At 36.2% G+C, this 24,173-nt stretch overlaps 2 protein-coding genes across 4 annotated transcripts in view; one reads left to right on the plus strand and one right to left on the minus strand.

Moving 5' to 3' along the window:
• Window positions 1–8,246: 8,246 nt before the first annotated feature.
• Window positions 8,247–14,589, plus strand: LOC129253852 (trans-L-3-hydroxyproline dehydratase-like). 2 transcript variants are annotated; one of them, XM_064103271.1, is made up of 4 exons: window positions 8,247–8,636; window positions 10,352–10,935; window positions 11,647–11,942; window positions 12,297–14,589. In XM_064103271.1, exons 2-4 carry the CDS (start codon window positions 10,455–10,457, stop codon window positions 12,555–12,557), a joined length of 1,038 nt encoding a protein of 345 aa, XP_063959341.1. In that variant the 5' UTR covers window positions 8,247–8,636; window positions 10,352–10,454; the 3' UTR covers window positions 12,558–14,589. The 2 variants fall into 2 exon arrangements, with proteins under 2 accessions (XP_063959341.1, XP_063959346.1); XM_064103276.1 differs by lacking the exon at window positions 8,247–8,636 and having other exon boundaries at window positions 9,632–10,935.
• A 3,380-nt stretch (window positions 14,590–17,969) lies between these two features.
• The window catches only part of LOC129263169 (cathepsin B-like), a 16,627-nt gene continuing 10,423 nt past the window's right edge, over window positions 17,970–24,173 (minus strand). For both annotated transcript variants that reach the window (XM_064103286.1, XM_064103295.1), the window contains exons 7-9: window positions 23,446–23,562; window positions 21,962–22,090; window positions 17,970–20,385 (exon numbers count right to left, since the gene is read on the minus strand). In XM_064103286.1, the coding sequence (XP_063959356.1) occupies window positions 20,312–20,385; window positions 21,962–22,090; window positions 23,446–23,562 (320 nt within the window). In that variant the 3' untranslated portion in view covers window positions 17,970–20,311. The remainder of the gene's footprint in view (window positions 20,386–21,961; window positions 22,091–23,445; window positions 23,563–24,173) is intronic.

A 24,173-nucleotide genomic window follows, 5' to 3' on the forward strand; every position in this document is an offset into this window, starting at 1 on the left:
TATTCACTCCATTATACATGATTTATTTTGTTGTCTAGTTTGATTTTTACAAAAATTTCGATTTATAGCATAGTTAACTTAATGCTTACGCAAGGGGTAGTGGCATGGTGTCAATGGGGGCTGTATCTGGTGTAGGTGGGTTGTATGGTGTTGTGTCTGGTGTCGATGGGTTGTAAGGTGCTGTGTCTGGTGTAGATGGATTGTAAGGTGCTGTGTCTGGTGTCGGTGGGTTGTATGGTGCTGCGTCTGGTGTAGATGGGTTGTATGGCGCTGTGTATGGTGTAGATGGGTTGTATGGTGCTGTGTCTGGTGTCGGTGGGTTGTATGGTGCTGTGTCTGGTGTAGATGGGTTGTATGGTGCTGTGTCTGGTGTAGATGGGTTGTATGGTGCTGTGTCTGGTGTAGACGGGTTGAATGGTGCTGTGTCTGGTGTAGAGTTGGGTGCTACTCCATGGTCTAATGGTGCTGAAGACAGTGGCTGGGAGTTGTCTCCAGAATACCTAGGTGACAACAGATTTTGACATTAATTGTTTAAGTAACCTTTATTAATCGAACAAATTGGTATACGTCTGCCAGCTATCAAAATAATACAATTATTATTAATGTTTTCTCTGTAATACACTTTTTCTTGCCCTGCATATAATTTATCTGTTTGTAACCAGGGCTTATTTCCTTTTTTATGTATAAACATATTTTCCTTTGTTTAATTTTGAATAAAATAAAATACATGTATTTTATCCCTTCTTATTTCATTTGCATTTTCCACATCAGTTTGATGAGAAAATGGTGAAAGATTATTATAATGCCTTACGTCCCTTACAACCGCCAGAAAATATATAAATGAATACATTTTTGGCTATATTTTTTATTTCTTTCAATTTATTTGACATTATTTACCAAGAGCCTCTGGTAGCTGCTCCATCGGCAGGAGAAGAGCTCTCAACTGGCTCCCAAGTCATATCCTTGGTTTAAAAAAAATAGAAAAAAATCAATCAAAATTTCATTGGATAGATTCTAACTTTTACATTGTTTGATGAAATAGAAAATTTGGGATATTATTCAGCCCTAAACATTATTCTATTTTACAGTATGTTTCGTGTACAACAAAATATGAAAGAAATTCTAAAAGCATGAGTCCACTAAAACTTTGCATCCCTTCTGGTTAAGTCATTGGAAAAAATGTAAGAGAGTATTTACTTGAAGATTCTTTAAAGCAGCATCTCTCTGCTTTCTGGCCTCTGCCAGTTCCATCTTCAAGATCTGGACTTCGCTCTCTGAGTCCAGGAACCGATCTTGGAAAGCCTTGGCCTTCTTTTCTGCCTGTTGCCTCCTTCCCTCTGATTCTGTCACCAAAGAGTTGATCTTAGCGAGGAGGTCTGCGCTGTCTCCATCAGGCCCAACACCAAGCTGGGAAGCCAGGCTCTGTGATTTGAATAAATAAATAAATTTAAAGTTAGTTTTCACTTGGCAAGAATAAAACAAGAACTCTATCACTCATAATGTATTTCTTTCACATTTTATTTCATTTCATAGAGGTCTATATCGGAAAAATCAAGCAATGCCGAATTCTCCACTTGTATTTGTAAAATATACCAGTAGACCTTATATGTTAAAAATATGTTATTTCATTATGATTATTTCTTTTGAAGGATTTTCCCCTAAAATTGGAAAGTAAAAGTGAAATCTACATGGTAGATTGTAAATACACGTACAGCAATCTTTTCCTGAAGTTTCTGTTTCTCCAGGGATTGTTGCAAGCACTGCAGAAGCAGTCTGCCCGACATGTTGCCAGCTGATGTGTTGGGAGAGATGGTGGATGGGGAGAAAGTTGGATCCTGGTGAGACCGACACAGCTCCTGTTTAAAAATTTTATTATTTTTTTAAAATACTACATTGATGAGATTTAAAAGCCTAATTGAAAGCATTCATGGGTTTAAGAATTTAATATGTGAATTATCTACATATTACCCTACCATTTTATATATAAAATTTTCATATTTTTCAAATTTTATTTAGCGGCCTCTGAAGTGGGTTTTTTTTATTTGTTTCTCTTATCCATTTTTTTAAAACAAATTTAAAGATTGTATGCCAGAAGATGCATAAGAAACTGTGTCCTGAATTTGTCTATTTTCCCTCTATGTATTCGTTTGATTATTCATTCATTTATGTAAGTTTTTATCTATTTATTTATTCATTTGTTAATAAATTATTCATTTATTTTTTAATTATTTGCTTATTTATTTATTTTCATTCATTCATTTACTTTTTTATTGATCAATTTATTTATTAATTTACTGTTATTGACTTATCCATTCATTCATTCATTTATTTATTCATTTATCTATCACTTCTCTGTTTGTAAATTTTCTATTATTAATTTTGATTTACATTCAATCCAGAATTATGGTGTCGTTGATAAAATTTTATATCATTATTGTTCAATCATAATGTAATGTCATATCATCTCAGCTAAGACAACATATAGATAAGTCTGGTACTTGTTTCATTCTTATTTCATTTCATTTACATATTTTAATTCCATATAATTTGCTTACATCCATGGAATTAACCATCGGTGATCTGATGGCCGGAGAAGCTGACCCAGTACGGGGAACTGGTCTCAGGACCCAGGGGGTAGGGGGACGGACAAGTCGATTGCAATACATCGCCAAAATATGTTTCCCGTGATCAAACTAAAAGAAACTTTGTTCTACTATGAGAGAAATCGGAAAGGAAGTAGAATTGAAAAGGAAAAAGAGAAATAGAAATTCAAACGTGTGTTTCAGTCACGGTCGTGACCGATAAAATGCATGGCGGGCGTACAGATCTAAGTTAGATGTCCAAAACTTTAGAAAAATAATTCTTTTGGTAGATTTGTCAAAATAAATCTAGTCTAGATCTACAAAGGTGTGCGAAATTCAATTTGTGAGACAATACTTAACAATATTATGAAAATTATAGCTTTCGTATTCTTGAATTTAGGATGCCGATATATAGGGTACCGGTAGATCTAGCAAAGATTTGCGATATAGATATAGATCTAGATCTAGTATCGGTCTAACTTTATAAGTTGGATTCAAAATCAAATGAAACTCAAATTGATATTGATCTATAGTTTAGATCAATCTCAATTTGAATTTGATTTGAATACATATTGCTCTTTATTCTATATTCTTAGGCCCTACTGTAGTCACTTTACAAACTGATCGATTATGTACCGGTACCGGTATGGTACGGTACGACGGTCATCGAAAACATGAAATTTGACATTTTATCATGTCACATTTTTGTTCATTGACATTAAGTTTTGAATATTCATCATTTTTTCTCCAAACTTGCTCGAATTATCAAGAAATATCTAATGATATGATACTGACCTGACAATCAGCAAAAATGACTTGAAAAGTGCAAGCAAAATTAGTGAAAACTGTCAAAAATTTGGCAGTGGGTTCTCGAGAGAGCAAGTTTGCAAAGAGAATGGGGTTTGTTTACAAACACTTGTTACCAGGCAGGGCGCGTGAGGGGTGCAGCTGTTACCAGGGCGTGGTCACATTTGCGCTGCGCCGTTATTTAGCGCTTGCATGCTATTGGGGCATTTTCATAAGCGTTCTTTACGCAGTCGGCTGGCTTTGTACTTTTCAAGATTTATATTATTACGTCATCTTTCAAGGATTGTGTAATAATGAATGACATTTAGCATGTGACTTTGATTCAACTCATTCTTCATAAAAGGGGGACTGTCTGGCTGGTCTGGCTACATAAAAATGAAATGGCACAACCTAAAAGTGTGATGTACATTTGAAAAGGATTTAAAAAAAAATTAAAGATTAAGGAATTTATTATAATTTCAAGTTTCGGATTTGTGACGTCATAAACGAGCAGCACCCCCATATCTAAAAACATAAAATTTATAAGTTTCAAATTTTGAATGGTTCGTGATGACTTACTTTTGTTTTCTTTTTAAGAACGGGTGTAAAATTGTTTCTCTAGTGAAATACTGAATGTACAGTAAAAACCATTTTCAATTTTCGTTGATTTTTTTACTATTCGATATGTATGAACGCTGCTCGCATATAACGTCACATATCAAATGATTGAATTTCTAATAACTTTCTATTTTTTTAATGGATTTTTATCAAACCTTCGGCAATATTCTTAATTATTTTTTTTCTGCTATTAAAAAAAATATCAGGGTGGACTGCCCCTTTTAATTAAATGGTACCCTGATGGGAGAAAGCCCCTTCCAGTGGCGTACCTGGCATATTTCGTCAGGGGGGCGAGCGACAAGAATGAGCAAGGTGGGGGTAGTAGGCATGGACGTATATAGGCACAATTTTTTTTCAAGGGGGGGCTGATAATAATTGCCCAAATATCAACTTCACAGTTTTTTATTTTCGAGCGAGCGAACATTTTATTCAATTATTATTTAGCCTTTTTACATGATGTGAAACGTGCAAAAATTATACATTCGGTCATACAAGTTTGGATGTGTAGGTCTGGCAGTGGCACTGAATGTGGGAAACGTTACCCAGGGGGTGCCCAATAAAACAGTTGGGATCTTGCTACTACTGATATTTGCTATCGGGCGATTGCACTTTATTGTCGAAATTAATTCTTTTTTTGTATATCATTCCAGAAATTAAATGTATTGGATCGTGATCGATATATTTCTAATCAAGTGGTGATTGCAATGTTTATATTAACATACTTCTTTTATTCCTCTTTGAAAGTTTACATTATGTTCTCAATTCTGCTGATTTGGAGACGTTATAAAAAAGGTATTTGACATTTAAATCAGTTAAAAAATAATAATTGCGAGCGCGAAGCGCGAGCTGATTTTTTTATGAAAATTTATACCTAAATCGATACATTTTGTGCACTTAATTATTAATACGATGAGTATCTTCCTTACTAAATTATGCGAGCGCGAAGCGCGAGCTAAAAATTTTGATATTCCTATCTAGACACTAGACATTCTAAGCAGTTTTACAGGATGAGTATCTAAACAGTCGTGCTGGCGCGAAGCGCGAGCTAAAACTTTTGATATTCCGACTTAAGAACTTGATATTCTAAGCACTAGTAACAAATTGACTTCTTACTGAATAATTAATTGATGCGAGCGCGAAGAGCGAGCTGAAAATTTGAGATATTCCCCCCTGAAAAGTGGACATTCTAAGCACTTTTTTTAATGAGCGCGAAGCGCGAACTGAAAATTTTTGATATTTCGTCCTGAAAACTTTACATTCTGAGCACTTCATTTAATTATGAACAGGATCGAATTTTATGCGTGTGTGAAGCCCGAGCTGAAATTTTTGATATTCCGACCTAAGAACTTGATATTCTAAGCAATTTTTGTAACCGTGAAAAATTTGGTTTCTAATGATATATTTTTTACTTTTTATATTCCGACCTGAAAACAGGACATTCTAAACACTTCATTTAACTATGAACAAGATGGATATAACTAAACAGTTATATGTGAGCACGAAGTGCGAGCTGAAATTTTTGATATTCCGGTCTAAGAACTGGATATTATAAGCACTTTTTGTAACCGTGAACAAATTGGTTTCTAACTAATCAATTGACGCGAGCGAAATTTTTTGATATTTTAACCTGTAAACTAGACATATATTTCAGGTATCCAACTAAAAAATTGATGCGAGCGCTTAGCGCAAGCGAAATTTTTATTGTTTTAATTACATTACCTAAAAGTTGTTCTGTACCTTTTTCCTGTCCCTGGTCAGCCCAGTCCGTACTCACTATCGGTACAGAGAGCTCTAAAAGTCGCATTGCGTAAAAATCACAATTTACCGATAAAAGTGTACAGTTTAATTGACATTTACCGACAAAGATGGTGGAACTAAAAAACCGAATCAGTTGGAACAGCCCCATGTGCCCGACAGTTTATATATTTTTTCCGACAGTCTGCAGTCCAGTTTTTGTTTTCCCCTTTCTCTTAAACTCTTCCTTCTTTTTCCCCTTCCTCCTTTTTCTCTCTTTCCGTTTTCCTCTTTTTTTTTTTCTTTCTCCTTTTTCGTTTCCTTTTTTTTTGCTTGTGACTCGTCAGGGGGGGCAGTCTGCCCCCCTGCCCCCCCCCTTAGGTCTGCTAGTGGCCCCCCTTCTGATCTCAGCCGCCGTTCGCGCGATCGCGCCAAATTTTGGCACGCACAAAGACCACATAAACTACAAGCTAGTATTTAAAAAAAATTGAAAATAATATTTTTTTTAATTTATTATGGATAAAATATGCGATCATGAAAAACATTATTTGCATTTTAACGCCCAATTTTACTTCAAATTCTCTTTATTTTTGTAGATGTCATCTTTGTAATCTAATTCAAAGGTTTCCACAAGAAAAACTTCGAAAGCCAATTTTTACCTTATGTATTTCTTTGTTTTTAGAATTTCTTTGTTTTTTAATCTTTTGTTTTTTCATTGTTTTTTCAATGGAAATTATTACAGACCATTCAAAAACTAAATTAAACACCAAATTAATTAAGCAGACCAATTAGAACAAAATATCATATTTTTTTATGAATTTCATCTCCCATAGACTTTGTACACAAAGTATAAAATCGAGCCATTTTCGGCGTGACAGTGTCTCGTAAAAAGTGAGGTGACGTCGCGATGCTATACCCGTATGTCGAGAATTTGGTCTCAAAATTTGCGCGAGACTTCAAACAAAAAAGAAGTCATGAAATTTTGCGGCGCTATATCTTTTTGTGTTTCAGAAATATCGCATGAAGCGTCGAGGAGGGGGGTCAATGCATCTTTGGATTGTAGTTACCGTATGAAGCATTAAAGAAAATCATTTGTGCTGTATTTGTTATTCTCCAGTGGATATTCACTTCAATTCAATCATTTATTTTGCCCCCACCCCCAAACTATATTTTAGAGAACAAAAAAGGACACAATAAAAAAAGATTGTCAATAATTGTAAGAAGTATTTCCTTGTAAAGTAAAGAGTCATAGAAAATGTGAAAACATGATTTCAATCTAAAAACACAACTTTACCCGCCTTTTTTCTGACATGTTCTTTCTTTTTCCGGATATTTAGTTCTTTTCATATTTTTTTACTTTTGTGCATTCTCCATCTTTCTATCTTTATCTCCTTCATTCTTCAAGTTTGATGTAGTATTGAAAAAAAGGATGATAGGGTAACGATATATATATATATATAAATTCATCCCTGAAGAAGGTCTATGACCGAAAATTTGGAAGATTATGTCTCCTGACGGCGTTTCTATTAAGTCTTTTTTTGTTTCTTCATTATGACGCCGACGCAGAACTCTTTGATTTATATATAAATATATATATATATACACAGTGTAAATAAAAAAAACCTTATAAATCTTCAATTCAAGAAAAAGATATATGTAATGAACGCATAATCGTTATATATATATGGCGAGAAAGGGTATCTTCTCCCAAATAATTTGATGCCATATAACGCGGGTGATCAGGAGAAGTAGCGTACCTAGGATTTTCCACAGGGGGGGGGGGGGCAAAACCGTCCGGCAAAAAATTTGACCAGCAAAAAAAAAAAAGGTCTTCAATCACCAATAAAGGATTTCAAAGGATTTCGTACCAGAAAAAAAATTGACAAGCAAGCAAAAAAAAAAAAAAAAAAAAAAGTTTTCAAGCTCGTCGGGGGGGGGGGGGGGGAAAGGTCTTCAAGCTCGTCAGGGGGGCAAAAAAGGTCTTGAAGCTCGTCAGGGGGGCAGGGATACGTCCTTTGCATGGGTTGTGACTCGTCAGGGGAGCAGAATGCCCCCCTGCCCCCCCCCCCCGTTGGTACGCTAGTGATCAGGAGGTATTCTTTGCAGTGATGTAAACTTTGATTTGTGCCAAACTAAGGCATGACTGCAATCATGACAATGAATGAACCGCAGATGCCAGTGATGTCATAATCCTACATGAGTTAGTAAACATATTTGCAAATCCCTTTTCAAATGAAGCATTGATACTAAAAATGTATAATATTTTACAAATATAACGTAAATTACTGGAAAAATGTTTTGAAATGGATTTCAGTAACGCAACTTTATGTATTCGTGACATATTTTCCCTTAGATTGGGGATTTATGAGGGGTCAAATGTTTTTTTTTTTTACTCACAAGGTGAATATTTTTTTATATTCAATTTTTATTTATGGCCCGAGCATTTTTCTTTGAACATGTTGAAGTGAGCGCCATAAAAACAGAACATTATAGGCCGACACCAAAACATTGTGATCCAGATATATCATAGCTGACATATAACCGTAGTTATCGGTTAAAGGTTGCTACAGAGTGCAAACAATATTTGAGTGCATTTGAAGGTCTTCGGAATCACACTATCGTCAAGCACATATCCGGCTATCCGTTAACATAACATACTGAATATATAGATGCTTCGGACTGTATATTACCTGGAGGGATAAAGCCTGTATACTTGTAAAAACAAATAATCATCATCTGTAAACTGGTGCATTTTTTTCATTCACCAAGTCGCGTTCAACTGGAAATACAACTTATATTTTCTGTCCTATCAAGTGGTTTTCCTCTAGTGAATGACGAGCCCTGAAATTAATTAGGACTTTGCGTGATTAACAACTCTACCTTTGGGTATCATTTTTTAAGCTTCATTGCAGAAAGGTAATTTTTTCTTTGACTGGAAATCTGCCAGTGTAAGTGCTGGGGGTTTCCTAAGGTATGATGATATATGTCGCTTCCATCAAATTATAATGGGCCGATATGTCTTGTATACTCTTGGATTCTACTATCATCGGTGTGATTCTCGAGCATTATGATTGCAAATGCAATTAGTCAATAATAATCAGTGATCCTATGCATTTTGCCTGTTCGTTCTACAAGGTTTCCGTTGCATAGATGGTCCAGATCGAGCTTTATAGAGAATGGTCGCAAGATTGATGTCATTTATTTAGATTTTATGAATATCTTCGGTACTTGACAATACCGTCGATTTTCCTTGCTATACATGAACATATTATACAGATATAGTTGATTGGATCAAGTTTCAACGGGCAACAAATTTATTCAACCACCTGTTCATTTCTAAAGGAGCACAAAAGAAAGTACAGCTGTAATTAAGTACCTTTTTGATGTCCGCCGTTCGAAACCGCTAGTTTCATGGGGGAAATCCGAGGAGTTGATCCTTGCAAATATTAATTTGCATCAATATTCCATCTTTTATATCAATTAAAAAAAACTGGAATTCATATGAAAAGACATCAATAAATAAGCAATATTGCGCCGAGATTTGGCCAGATTGTATCAAGAAATCTTTAATTAATAAAAAAAAGTAAGAATTTAACCTTTACTGAAAACAGACTTAGACACTTTTCCGATCGTTTGCGGCTAATGAAAATTTGAAATGCAGTAGTTAGAATATTGTTGTTCATTATTGTATGTCAGATAAGTGCCCGCACATGCCCAGTCTAGTAAATTTTAGTCACATTTCAGGACATATTGCATAATTTCTTTTCGCATGCCTTTGAATTATGCACTGCACAAATCGTCAGACCAAGATGCAGCGAAAAAGCAATCATCATCACAATAGCACATTCCTTTTGCATATGATAGGTACAGAATCATGCTGGAATCTTTTGTCTACACTTTCGAATGGATGTTGAGCAAAGTGCATTCCTGACATAGTTTCTGCTAGCGGCTTTGAACCCTGTTCAAAGGGATTTTGTATGTCTTACTCACTGGCGGATCCAGGGGGGGGGGGGCAGAGCCGACCCGTGCCCCTCCCCCTTTGAGAGGCAAAGTTAAAATTTGTAATGTAAAAATGCCGTTAAAACAGAAGTTTGCCCCCCCCCCCCCCCTTGAAAGTGAAGACCTTTTTTTTTTGCTTTTTCGTGGACGAAATGTCATTATTTTTGGTTGAAAACCTGTTTTGATTTGTTCTTGCTTGTCAAATTTTCCTCTGGGAAAATGTGCCCCCCCCCCCTTTGAAAAAAACCTGGATCCGCCCCTGGTCCGACTCCTTTATAATTGTTGGGTCTATGTCACTGGTCCGGGATTGTGCACATTCTGTGCACGCTGGACCAGGCCATCTGAAAAAAAGTGAAAAGACCTTACAAGAAAAGAGGCTTAGCTTTGCTTTAAACAATCTGTCACACGAATAGGATTGGGCCACTCAAAACATTCAAAGCAGTCCAGTGACTACACACATGATCTGCAACTTTCAGACAATATTTATAACGACCTTAATTCCTTTCAACGAGTTCGTTATTCGACGAGAAAACCAATTAGTAATTGGTGTATGTACTTCGCAAATTAAGTCAGTTTCCAGATTTTTATGTTTCAAATGCAAATCATCATCAGTTCATATTCATCTCTTTCAGGGAAAAAGACCTACACAGAAACTGCATGTTGTAAACTGTCAGAACAACAATCGATCATTTAATGCAAACAAGTTCAAATTGTTGTTAACAAAGACTTCGCAACATGGTTGATGCAGTGATCGCCAAGAGTCCGTTTAAGATCCACACAATGGAGATGAACGTTGGTGGAGATCCTCTGCGGATTGTTGTCTCTGGTTATCCTGAAATGAAGGGTGACACCCTCCTGGAGAGGTATCGCTTCACCCGGGATCACTTGGATCACATCCGAAGGGCCATCATCCTTGAGCCAAGGGGTCACTACGACATGTGGGGAGCCATTCCCATCAAGCCAGACAACCCTGAGGCGCACATTGGAGCGTGCTATCTTAACGCAGAAGGGTACAATTTCATGTGCGGTCACGCCACCATTGGTCTTGCCAGATATACCGTCGACTCTGGCTTGGTCGAAAAGACGTCCCCTGAGACACAGCTGAACATCCAACTGCCTTGCGGTCTACTGAAAGCTTATGTGGAATACAACGAAGAGACGAAAACAACGGGCAGAACAAGATTCACCAGCGTTCCCGCTTTTTTGTGGGAAAAGGGTAGGACTCTTTATATTATATATCGTTGTTCTACATTTTCCAACCAAAGGATTACTACAGTATGTACAAGTTGAAGTTTTATTACCCATAAAAATAAGTCACGTTGAGATTGTAATCTTCACGTTTTGCACATGTTTATTGCTTTCAAACCGGGCACAATCTTTATATATGAAATATCAATAATATCAAGTATTATGAAGATAACGTAGTGGTGTTCCACAAGGCTCTTTCATGGGACCCACCCTTTATCAAACATGAACTATGCCCAAGATTTAAGTTTATGTACGATCAGAATACATGACTGAAGTAAGTAATAATTCATTTATTCAGTGATTGCTACTTAAATTCGGAATTTGTTTAAATGACCTTTAACTCTGGTCATATCAAACTTTTATTGTGGATGCTATTAGAAGACTGTCTGTAAAAAATAAAGCTAATAGACTTGTCTTTACAATACCAACTACAAGTTTTTGGCTCTTCGAGCATCCGAAAAAAAAAAATCTCTCCTGAATATCCCCGAATCATAACACTTCAAAATTTCTTCCGACGAGCCAGAGATGATCTCACTTATTTCATTATTATCAACTAGTTATTATTAAACAGAATCTATTCTTATATTTATTGAAGAAATGGTAAAGATAAAGCAAGGTATAGCGTGGATATTTTTGATAAAGTTTTAACCCCGTCATCATCGATTAATACTTTCAATAGATGCCGAGATAGAGGTTCCTGGGTTCGGAAAGGTCAAAGTAGACGTCAGCTTTGGGGGTGTCTTCTATGTTCTTGTCTCCACCAGTCAGCTTGGATTGGACATTGTTAAGTCGCCTCTTAGAGACCTCAAGGATGCCGGGATAGCTATCACCAAGGCAACAAATGATGCGATTTCAGTACAGCACCCAGAGAACCCGGATATAAACTGCATCGTCGGGACTATTTTAACAGACGGCAACGAAACACCCGATACGGACACCACTTACAACTTGCTGGTTTACGGTGATCAGGGCATGGTAAGCCGTATTTTCCTGGATCCATTCTTCGTAGCCACCCCCACCTCATCCCTTCCCCTACCTCTACCCATACGATCGCCACAGGCCGACTCTATAATTTTCTAAGATGAACAAAAAGGCATAAAGATCTTTTTAAAGAAAGGAAATGGAAGAGTATCGAAAAGAGATGTCGATATCCTCGAGCTCTGTACCTATGATTAGGTCGAACATGATAATAAGAAATAATACCCTGTCCTCACCCTTGGTTATGCATAGACCTTGTGCAATGTTTTGGCTACAGTTTTGTACATAATATGGATGATATATCTAATCTTCTGCTATATATATATCCCCTCTCATTATCTCACTGATTAGATTGCTCGAGCCCCATGTGGATCCGGGACGGTGTCTCGAGTCGCCATGCAATACCAGAAAGGACTGACTGATCTCAATCAACCAAGGTACTACAAGAGCCGCTGGGGATCCTCCTTCATCGCCAAGGCCGTGGAGACAACCAAAGTGGGAGATAGAGATGCCGTCCGAATCGAGGTTTCTGGAAGAGGCCATTACATTGGACAAAATACGTTCTTCTTTGAAGAGAATGACGAGATGGGCAAAGGTTTCATGGTTGATTGAAGTCCGTGCACTGAAGTATTAGGGATTTTTCACAACCACTACATAAACGATTTCTGGAACGTAGATAAGTTATTGTCAAAAGCCCTTCGTGACAAAGCAGCCCTTGTCGAAAATCGGTGAATGCGGTTTCGTCCTGGACTCTGGACAAACGACTTATTTGCTCGTTTTCGTCAGATTTCTAATCTTAGGATGGTCTGCTATCCCGGTTCACCAATTTTCGACAATGACCTATAATATGTCCATTGTGATTTAACGGGCATTTTCAATAGATTTTCACTGTTCCAGAAAGCGTAGTGGTTGCACAAACTTGATATTGTCTATTTTACATGTATGTACATGTGTCACATACCCAGACTACCGAATGATTTTTTTTTGTGCAATGGTTGCCAATTTAATGAAAGTCACGAACAGATAATGTCTTGAGAGATTTGTTATCTTCTCCCAAATGTTAACATTAACATGATCAGTGTGTAGTAGTAATATATGTTATGCTTGGATAATCGGGAGGTATCACTGATTTGATGTAAAATTCGAATTGTGTCAAAGTATAGACCTGACTATGATTGAAGTGAATTAATGCAGGGTCTTTAATATAAGAGTTGGAGTCCAATTTGATTGCGAAGTACCCTTTTTCTGATATTCAATCAACACGGTGTTTATTAATAAATTCTTATGTTAATCCAATTGAAAATATATATTGCAATGAAATATATTCGGTGTATTATTTCCAGATATAAAATTAATATGATGTGCATGTAATATTGAATACTACTGATAAAATTTAGGTCATTCATATCCAAACTAAGCAGTGAAGGTCCTAAAGGAGATCCCTGAATCACATCACTTTTAATATTGGCTTGTACCGGAAGGAGTGGTAGCATCGGGTCGCGTCGCGTTATCAGGTATCCGCCATCGTTCGTCCAAAGCCTCCCCCCCCCCCTCCCTCACCCTACCTGTTTTACTGGAAGGTTGCGGTGGGACTTTTTATTTTAAACTCGCCATTCTAATTACTTTCGCCGAGTTTCTAATTCACATTTTACCTTCAAGCAGCCATTCCAAAGAGCCTATCGTCCGGACGGGTTTATCACAAGTTGGTCTACAGCCGATTAGTCTAATAGACCACTTCAGTAGGGCTACCAAATGACAATTAGACCAAGTGGTTTTTTAGACTAAGTGAGTATGGACTAAACTATGTTAGACCAACCGTTGTGAAACAAAGTGGGCAACGGACCAAAATTAATGTGTACGCCACACTAGTATTGTTGGGGTTTAATTTGACGATTATACGAAATGGCAATTAGACCAACTGATAATCGATTGATTAATGATCAATTTATGCAATTTTAAATCTCCTATGAAAATTGATAAGATTGTAAAGAGAAAAGTATTGCTGTAGGCCTATTAAAAGTGTTTAAGGATACATTTAACTTGAAGTATAGGGTAGACCTATATTTTTACAAATTATTTCCCACTTCCATATATCGAGATGCCAGGATATAACCCCTTGTTCGTGCCAGTGTCCCTTAAAAGATATTATAATTGGTTTAATGTAAAATCTATAAACATATTTAAAGGCATTGGAATCATGATAATAATACTCTCGTGATGCAGCGGATATAAACCTTTGCAGTAGTGTCAGGAGTATTAATCATTTGATGATTTGAAAGAAATATATCGTTTATGTCCTGAAAAGTGGGTATGTATCCCCCACCTGCCCACCGGTTTTACGCCAGTGATGCAAAGTGCTGAATACAACTCACATAGATGATATGCTATAACTGTCATGTTTTGTAGATTTTAAAGAAAATTTCGAAAATAGTATATTTTCGACTGTCTCCATGTTTTTTTTTTTTTTTTTTTTGGGGGGGGGGGCAAGATTTATTATTAATTATTAAACTATCATGTTTATATCTGTTTCTTATAATCATGCAAAAGAACTGTCAACTTGCTTCCTTTTATATGAGAATTTTTTTTATTGTATTGTATTTTCTTATTTGTTTTGTTGATAAATAAAACCATCCGTGTTGCAGAACTTAATTTGTACTTTGTGCTATATAATGAGTAGTTCCATGTTAATTTTAATGTTCTCTTGTCATATCAAAGGCCTTTCAAACATCTCGCTCCCCTGAAGTTCAGATAAAGTTTATGGGCCTGCAATAACTCGTCAATAGTTCCCTGGGGGATCGATTTAAACTTTTACTTAAAGGGGAGGCTGGATAAAGGAACCATCAGGTCTTCACTATATTATTTTCACATCATTCTGAAGCTGGACACATAACGGGGTATTCGTTATTTACACGTTTTTTATTGGGCATGCACTCCCTGCACCCCCCCCCCCCCCGTGCCTGCTTCAAAGACAATGAATTAGCATAGACAGACAGATTAATATCTCATAATAACGAAAATGATGATTATATTACAATAATATATATATATTTTTAATGCTATACCGATCAATATTAATAAGATTCATGCATTTCAACGCCCCCTTGTCATTAAGTTTGTCATCTACGAATTCTCCAAAATGTATATTCTGTGACAGATTTGTTCATTGCTAATCAATCGAATTATTTCAGTAACTTTAAAGTGTGAACTGGGCATGGGAGTTGTGATACAGAGCATTAGTGTATCATGAACACCATGCAAAATGATGCAACTATACAAATAAGTCACAATCATGTGTACTTTGGCCTGATTACTCGCCTGAAAAATATCAGCTATATATCCTACTGTAACCTTAGTTCAGACGTGGATCCAGGGGTAATCAAAGGGGCAAATCCCCCCCCCCCCACATACACACACACCTCATCCCTAGTTCTAAACAAGGAAATGTGCATTACACATCCCTGTGTAAAAATGATTTTTTTTTTTCAGCCCATTGGAATTTTTTGGAGGACCTCCAAATGATGAAACAAGCCAATCTATATAATCCTGTATTTGCCCAAGGTCCAAGGTCTGTCATAATATAACCAGATGGGATTGCATTAGTTGAGAAGATGATTCCTAATTTAGCCCACAATGGGAAATCGAAGCTTCCCCTCAGCCTTGGAAGATAAGGTTGGCAATGAAGGGGGGGGGGGCAGGGATGTGCCCCCCCCCCCCCCCCCGAGAAAAAAAATGCACAGAGAACAATAAGAACATTCCAGTTTTACATAGTGCATAATGCATCTGAATTATCTTAACTATCCACCCCCCCCCCCTCTTCCATGACTATAAATATCAAGAGATTGCCACACTTGCTTACAAGGGTAGGCCTATTATATACTTTGACTGCATACTCTCAATATCTACATGTTTGCATCCGCTACTGCCATATCTGAAACATACACTAGTTGAAAAGTGGCAAATTTCTTTAAAGGACAAGTCCACCCCAGCAAAAATTTGTTTGAAGAAAATGAAGAAAAAAAATCAACTAGCATAACGCTGAAAATTTCATCCAAATCGTGGGATGTAAAATAAGAAAAATATGACATTTAAAGTTTTGCTTCATTTTACAAAACAGTTATATGCATATCCTGGTAGGTATGCAAGAGGGAACTGATAAGACATCGCTCACTCACTATTTCTTTTGTATTTCTTTACATGAAATATTGAATAAATTTTCTCCTCATTTTCATGTGACATTGACTAAAAACGTGGAAATACCATTGTCTTAACATTTTGTGGTTCAGTCAAGTTGCTCATTATTGATCTGTAAAAATTAAGATATTATATAATTCGAACAATTAAAAAACAAAAGAAATAGTGAGGGGTATCATAGACTCTCGTTTGCATACCACAGAATTGTGCAAATAATTGTTTCATGAAAAATAAGCAGAACTTTAAAAAATTCCTAGCTTCCGAAGTTTACACCCAATTTTTAAATAAAATTTTTAGTTTTTTTCTCTATCCATTCAAACCAAAATTTTCTGGGCGGGTGGTCTTGACCTTTACATGAGAACTAGCTATTTTCTTGATCTCATGATCTCTGAAATAATTTGGAGCGGAGGTGCCGTGGCCGAGTGGTCTAAGGCGCCAGGCTATACATGAAAAGTCAGGGGTTCAATTCCCGGCCGCGGCACCTATGCCCGTGAGCAAGGCATTTTATCAACAATGCTCTTATCTTGCTTTCAAATAAATGAAAATGCTATATGCATCATTGGTAACTACGTGTGCACTTGTTTAAAAATAAATAAATAAATAAATAATTTGGATTTGTTTAAATCTTCATGCTAGTGAGCCAATTTTCCACTTTGAAAATTTTCCAGTTAGGCTACACCCCTTCGTCTAATATCCACTGAGTCTGACACCACTTAGTCCATATGATTAGATAAACCAATTATGAACCAGAATTTGATAAGATGCAAAGTAATAAGTAGACTAAGTGGACATTAGACCATGCAGAGGATTAGACCAAATGACAGTTAGACCAAAGATGGTTGGACCAAATGGTAATAAGTCTAAACTGACTGTAGACGAAGAGGGTTTAGACATGGTAGTTTATGTTTCTGTTCATGGTTACTCCCGTAGAAACTCGGCAAGACAGCGCTCTGCTGGTAAACGCCAAGCTGGTATATAACTACCTAGGAAACATTTCACGTCTAGTGTTAGATGATCTGAGAATTAGATAAACTGATCAGATCGTTGTCAATCCCATATGTGTCATGCATGTAGAACCAAGAAAAGTTTATCAATCACCTTAAAATAATAAAGGGCATGTTCAAACCCAACAAAAAATTCATGGAAGAGGATAAGAAATACCACACAAGCATTAACGCTAAAAATTTCATCAAAATCTTATGTAAAATGAGAAAATCATAACGGTTTAAAATTTTTGCTCATTTTTCATGAAATGGTTATATACAAAATACAGTGATCTGCAAATCAGAGAGTAAATGTCACTCACTCACTATTTCTTTCATAATTTATTGTATAAATTACACATTTTTTTGCAGGTTTGACAATAAAGAGTGTCTCCATCGGATCACAATAGGTTACAAAAATGGCAATTCCATGTGTTCTGGGAGGAATCAAACTTTAAGGAGAAAAGCATAATATTCATATTTTATAAAATACAATAAAAGAAGAAATAGTGAGTCGGTGATGTCATTAATTTCCTCATTTGCATACGACCAGGGATGTGCACATAACTGTTTTGTGAAATTAAACCTGAAAAACTTTTAAATATAAATGTCTTATTTTACATCCAGTTTTGATAAAATTTTCAGTGATAAGCTTGTTTGATTTTTCTCTTTTTATTCCAAGCAACTATTGGTGTGGGTGAACTTCACAAAAAAGCAAGCACAGGCGTCTTTCAGAATATGTTGCTTTCTGTGACCTTAAACATTGACAAAGATAGCTTACAATCAATAAAAATTCAGAAATGGTCATTACACATACGTGGGACAAAACAAACCAGAGATTAATAATTCATTGAATTATATACAGCATTCATTTTATTAATTGCATTCATGATTTGTAAAAAAAAACATTCATCCATACATTATTGATATAAAAATAAACATTTGCATTCATTTAAAAGATGGTACTCGTCAATCAAGTGAAAGACCTTTTTTTTTTTTAAACCTGCATAGAGCCATTGCATGTTAAAAATGGCATCAATAGATTTCTAAATATATGCATTCCTCTTAAAATACAAACCTCAGTTCTTTAGTTTTATGTTGATGTCTCATTTAGTAACTACAGATTTTCAGTCACAAGACCAGAAGACGATAAATTTTCACTCACAAAACACATCTTCATATGACCTCTTATTCTGGGATAAACAAACAGTACTAAGTCTTGGAAACAATGGGTGGCATAATTCTGATAGCCATAGTTTACTTAACCCTGGGTTTACTTTATAGACCTCACTTTTATGGAGTGCCAGTAGTCAACCCATTCACCAAGAACAAATTATTGCAATCCTGCAGCAAAAAAACTTGTCAAAACATGATTGTCTCATGAAATGTGAAGTATAAGAAAATATACAAATACATTGAATTTTATTAATAGTGATAGCTACTTTTTATATAGGCTAGTGCTTTTCTAAGAACGGCTCAAAGCGCTTTATAGCATATCATTACCCCTGTCATTGGATTCATTTTGATCCCGCATGAAAAGCGCACAATTTCCACTCCCTGGGGAGCATTCCTTGCATTCATCGCAGCCTCGTCATGGTGCTGGCAAATTCATACAAACAATAACTTTCGCATCCTACCGGGTACCCATTTAGCACCTGAGCCGAGAGTGGCAAAGTGTGGATGAACGCCTTGCCAAAGAACGCTAGACCGCGGTGGGATTCGAACACACGACCCTCTGTTTACAAGGCAAGAGTCAGAACCACTACAACACGGCTCTTCCACACATGACATTGCCATTTGTTATGAATATAGAAGAATTAGTATGAGACCTGGTATTCCATAGAAGTATGGGATGAAATCTAGTTCAGACTAGATTTCGACCTCGGCTTATAAAGTATCAGAATACAAATCGTTGAGTATCTGTATTCAACAATTTAATATCAGATGATTCTTTTGTTACTAAATCATACATTTTAGTTTGGGAGATGAGTAGAACAATCCCGACAGTTTCTCTGACTGTTCAACATTGCATTGGAGGACAATCCTTTCAGGGTTCCCAGCTTTTCAAGAAAACAAATTTCCCTGATGAAGTCTAAAAATTCCCTGATAATTATTTAAATCCATTCCCAGTTTTGCATGTTTTATAAGTTGTTTCAGTGAATTACATGTATTTTCAGTATAAAAACAACAATATATTACTAATTAGTACCACCAAAACAAGTCATTCAATGGATGTTGTTTTGATATGCAACAAAATATAACAGAGTCTGACTGCCTACCATGCCTTCGACTTTTGGGCTGATCAAAATTCCCTGATTTTTCCCTCATTTGAGGCATTTTCACCTGATTTGAGGTATTTTTTATCAAATTCCCTGATTTTTCACTGACTGGAAAAAAGTAAAATAAGTGCATGGATATCAGTCGAGATCCATCTAATCTTAAACATGTAACCCAATTCATATTCTGAACCCTGGTTCAATTTAACCTCTGGTCTAAATTTGTGGATAAACTATGGATAGCCAATTGTTGCACAAATCTACAACAATTCAGGTTAAAAAATATCAGCTCTTTTGATTCTCAAATTGCTTTGAAAAAAAATATTTTTCTACATCATTCACATTTGAGACATGAGCATTGTAAACATGAGAAGCATACAATGTAAACAAAATTTTGAAATGTTTGGCTTACCATAATTTTAGCCCAGAGTTAAACCATGGCTTATGTTAAACCAGATTTCAGAATAAAGGCCATATAATAGGACCTACAATACGAGGCCCCCTATCTTAGCTATTCAATCGAAAATGTGTAGGCAATAATATATCATAATCAAGCATATCCCTGAAGAAGACGTGGTGTTACGCTGAAAATTCGGATGGAATAAACTTTTTGTTAGATCTTATAATGCATTATCTTGAAAGGTATACTCTGTACTCTCTATATAAATCAAGCATAGATATACATACATTTTGCTACATTAAGTACTGTTTTAAGATTATCGCAAGCTTTAAGAAGTGAATCTACTGTTAAGGGAGGGGGTGATCTATTGTGCACCCCCCCTCCCAAACAGCATTACATCACATATCAACAACAATGGTTCCTATAAAAATCAATTTGATATTTCTAATAAATCTCACACAAAATTAGAAGATTGTTTTGCTTAAGTACATGTCATTCCATAGTTGGTGAAAAAGACTATTTGGGGGTTCCAAAGTTGATGTCGCCCTCAATGCCGCATTCATTCTCGCCACGGAGGATCTTGAAAAATCCTGCAAGAGAGAAATACAACATATTGAACAACTCAACTGCACCAAGGAGAATAATAATAATAATGATAATAATATGCAACATTTATCGAGTGCTAAGTACAATGTTCCTAAGCACTGCATACTTCTCCCTCGACTCTAGCACGGCTACCCTGATAGCGCACTTATGCATTCAAGGAAACCCTTCCTACCGGGTACCCATATTCGACACCTGGGTGGAGAGTGGCAAATGTAGATAAACGCTATGCAAAAGGACATGAATGCTGATTTATTCATTTTTACTTTTTAAATAAAATTAGGTTCATAAACCGTGCACTTAACAATATAGACAAGTGGTGTTAGGCAGAGATATTAAATGAAATAGGTATAGCCTAGCTGCAAATGACATAAATGGTTAAAAGACTAAATGGTAATTACATTGAATTTTAGTAGACAAACTGGTTGTAGACGAAGTAGCATTCAACCCTGTTCTCATCTATTATCTTTAATCAGTTTAGTGGCAACCAGTTTTACATGTAATGGAAACACTAAAAGCGAAAGCAATCTTAAAGGACAAGTCCACCCCAACAAAAAGATGATTTGAATAAATAGAGAAAAATCCAACAAACATAACACTGAAAATTTCATCAAAATCGGATGTAAACTAAGAAAGTTATGACATTTTAAAGTTTCGCTTAATTTCACAAAACAGTGATATGCACATCCTGTACGGTATGCAAATGAGAAGACTGATGACGTCATCCACTCACTATTTCTTTTGTATTTTATTTAATGAAATCTGAAAAAAAATCTAATTTCCTTCTTATTGTCATGTGAAACAACGATTAATTCCTTCATGAGCACGTGTAATTAGCATTGTTTTATAATACTACATGTATATGGTTCAGTCAAGTTGATCCTTATTGTCAAATCTGTAAAAAATTGAAAATTGTATAATTCAAACAATATAAAACAAAAGAAATAGTGAGTGAGGGACATCATTGACCATCACATTTGCATGTCACTGAGTTGTGCATATCACTGTTTTGTGAAAAATAAGCGAAAATTCAAAATGTCATGACTTTCTTATTTTACATCCGAGTTTGATGAAATTTTCAGCATTATGCTAGTTTGATCTTTCTCTATTTATTAAAGTCAACATTTTGTTTGGGTGGACTTGACCTTTAATTGGTCTTCCTTACCAGCTTTGAAAACCATCTTGCAATGTGGTTTTAAGACTGCTTTGCCAAGTTAAACTGGTTTAAGCGTAGGTGAGGACACAACTGTACTTCGGGAAAGGATCTTTGCATGAAAGTACAAGAGTGTACGCATGTTGGATACACTGTGTGTAGAATGCCTACGCTGCGGTTTCAAAGTTCGTGCAGAACATGTTGACTACGCAGAGAGCGTTTCCATAGCAACAAGACCACTCTATGTGACATAGTCCTGCTATGGAAGCCAGTTTAGGATATGGTAATGGTAGGAAGAGACCAAACAGAAATTAGACAAAGCGAGTGTGGGCCAATCGGCAATTTACCAGCCCTACCCAGGCAGAAATGACATCACCACTTTCATCTTGAATAGATTGGGATCAACTTACCGTTGTCACCCCATTCACTGTTCCATGAGTTAGCGACCAGCCAGTAGTCGGTCCCATCTTCCACACCCCAGCCCAGGATCTTGATGGCATGGCCTCCAAGCTCTGATCCTGTGGTATGCTGATATACACCTGTCAGGTCAAGAGGTCAAAAGGTCAAATTCAAAATACAAGTTTAAAGATAAATGCCAGTTGTGGTAACGATTTCAAAATGAGTTCGTACAGAATCCAATGAACTGAACACCAAAGTGTCTGTTTGTATGAATAAAAAATATGTGCCAAAGGATTCTGGAAGAAATTGTGTAATTGCTGAGAAATTAGCAAATAAGCACGGGATTCGGGTCAAGCCTCGGGCCGACATTCAAAGCAATGATTATACACTGTCCCACGTGCGCTTATCTGTGTTGGTGATCTTCAGTGTGAACATTTTTCAGCGTAGATTTCAAGATTTCACAAAGTTCAGTTTATGTAACTTTACCAGATCCAGGATGATGTAATGACAATTAACCTTTGTTTTAAGGACTTTCTCGTGAAATCAGTGTTTACTGCAACTACTTTCATTTATCTTTAAACAAAGGTACCCATGAAAGCTGTTTTAAGCTGCAAGAATGAAATCACATGCTGTAGTTTGCACTTTATCCCATATCTGAATGGGAAGTAGGGAGCATCTAGTCTGCCGTATTGCCCTCTTCAGGGTTTTTCCCATAGACAACAGTACAACTAAAGGTGATATTTTTTTTTATTCAACCCTGCACTTTGATGCACCAAATAACCTAAAAATCAGGCAGAACTGGAATAGAAACTAGGGTTTCTAATGCATCAGAAAGTGAGTTACTTTGAGTTGACCTACATGTAGATTGTAAGACTACAGAGCTCATAATGTTGCACTGTGGGTTATAAATGTAGCCAGATTTATGTAGTTGAGGACATGAGAATGTGCTATACAAGGATGATGGTTCATATTGGCTTTAAAAGAAATGTATTGACCTGCTCAATAGTCTAATAAAGGACATAATGATTCTGCTGTGGTCAAAATATTCAATATAGCACTGGAGACCAATGATTCATAAATACAGATCAAATTGAATGATGATTTCTGTCATTGCAGAAGACAATAAAATAACTCAAATTTTCCGCATACAAACAGATGCAATCACAGTTCCGTTCACATATGATGTCATCATAGAATTTTGGCCACTGATAAGCGCAATGAAGCCCATTTTCAAAGCTCGCAACTTTATTGCTTCCATGTACAGCAAACTTCTCTGCTGATAAGCAGAGAAAATGCATGAAACTTATTGTTGTATTCTACTTCTCAATAAATATGCTGATGTATTATACACATGTCAGGTCAAGAGGCCAAAAAGTCAAATATAACTGTATCCGATGATTGTCTAGGTCTTCTGATGTGGGTCTCGATCACTGAAATTTTCAATAAAAAAAAAACATATAAAAAGATGAATTATCAAACCAAAACACAGGCTTACCCGACTTGTAAGTGAGGAAGTCTGCGTAGACAGTGAAGTCTGCCTCGACCGGTCCATTATTCATGATTTCTGTTTGGGTGGCTTGGGGATTGTCACCGATACTGGATACACTCTCAGCTAGAAGAACATAATATTAAGTTATTAAGGTATTTATATAGTGCAATCTATCTAGCAATATAATCTACTCTACACTTCGAAATAATCCTACAAAATGATATATTTGTAATATCTTGAAGCTTTTTCCACATTTATATATTGTTATAGGCCAATGATAATTATGACTGTCGGCAAATGTTTCCGCTCGAGTGAGCACCACTTAAAAAGTTTGTAAAAATGATTTGTGCAAAAGTTGGAATTAGTATAAGGGATGGAATTAGATGTTAATAATGGAGAGCACATAGACTTAGGCTAAGAAGAACGGTTTGTAGATAGCTTTTACCCTTTTAACTTGTTTCCTTGCCCAAAACTCTCGCTCGAGCACCAATGCCCCCCCCCCCCTCCCCACACACACACCGAGACCATCATGAGGATACCTACTTTACATGAAGCTGTGCTTCGCATAAAATGGCTGAGAATAGAATTGATTTTTCTGCTGTTATTCATTTTCATGTCAGGTAAAAGTATGGAGAAACAAGTATAAAATGAATTATGAAATGTAAACCCATTTAAATGACAAAACTTCAGGTGTAAATGACAAAAATATTGAAGATGTATGAAATAAACTGTTG

The sequence above is a fragment of the Lytechinus pictus genome, chromosome 1, assembly GCF_037042905.1.
Source record: "Lytechinus pictus isolate F3 Inbred chromosome 1, Lp3.0, whole genome shotgun sequence".
Taxonomy (NCBI): domain Eukaryota; kingdom Metazoa; phylum Echinodermata; class Echinoidea; order Temnopleuroida; family Toxopneustidae; genus Lytechinus; species Lytechinus pictus.

Excerpts from the sequence above, each read along its gene's own strand:
- LOC129253852 (XM_064103271.1), top strand. The coding sequence starts at position 10,455 with ATGGTTGATGCAGTGATCGCCAAGAGTCCGTTTAAGATCCACACAATG. Across the intron at positions 10,936-11,646 it reads CGCTTTTTTGTGGGAAAAGG|ATGCCGAGATAGAGGTTCCT; the intron begins GTAGGACTCTTT and ends TACTTTCAATAG. Across the intron at positions 11,943-12,296 it reads TTTACGGTGATCAGGGCATG|ATTGCTCGAGCCCCATGTGG; the intron begins GTAAGCCGTATT and ends CTCACTGATTAG.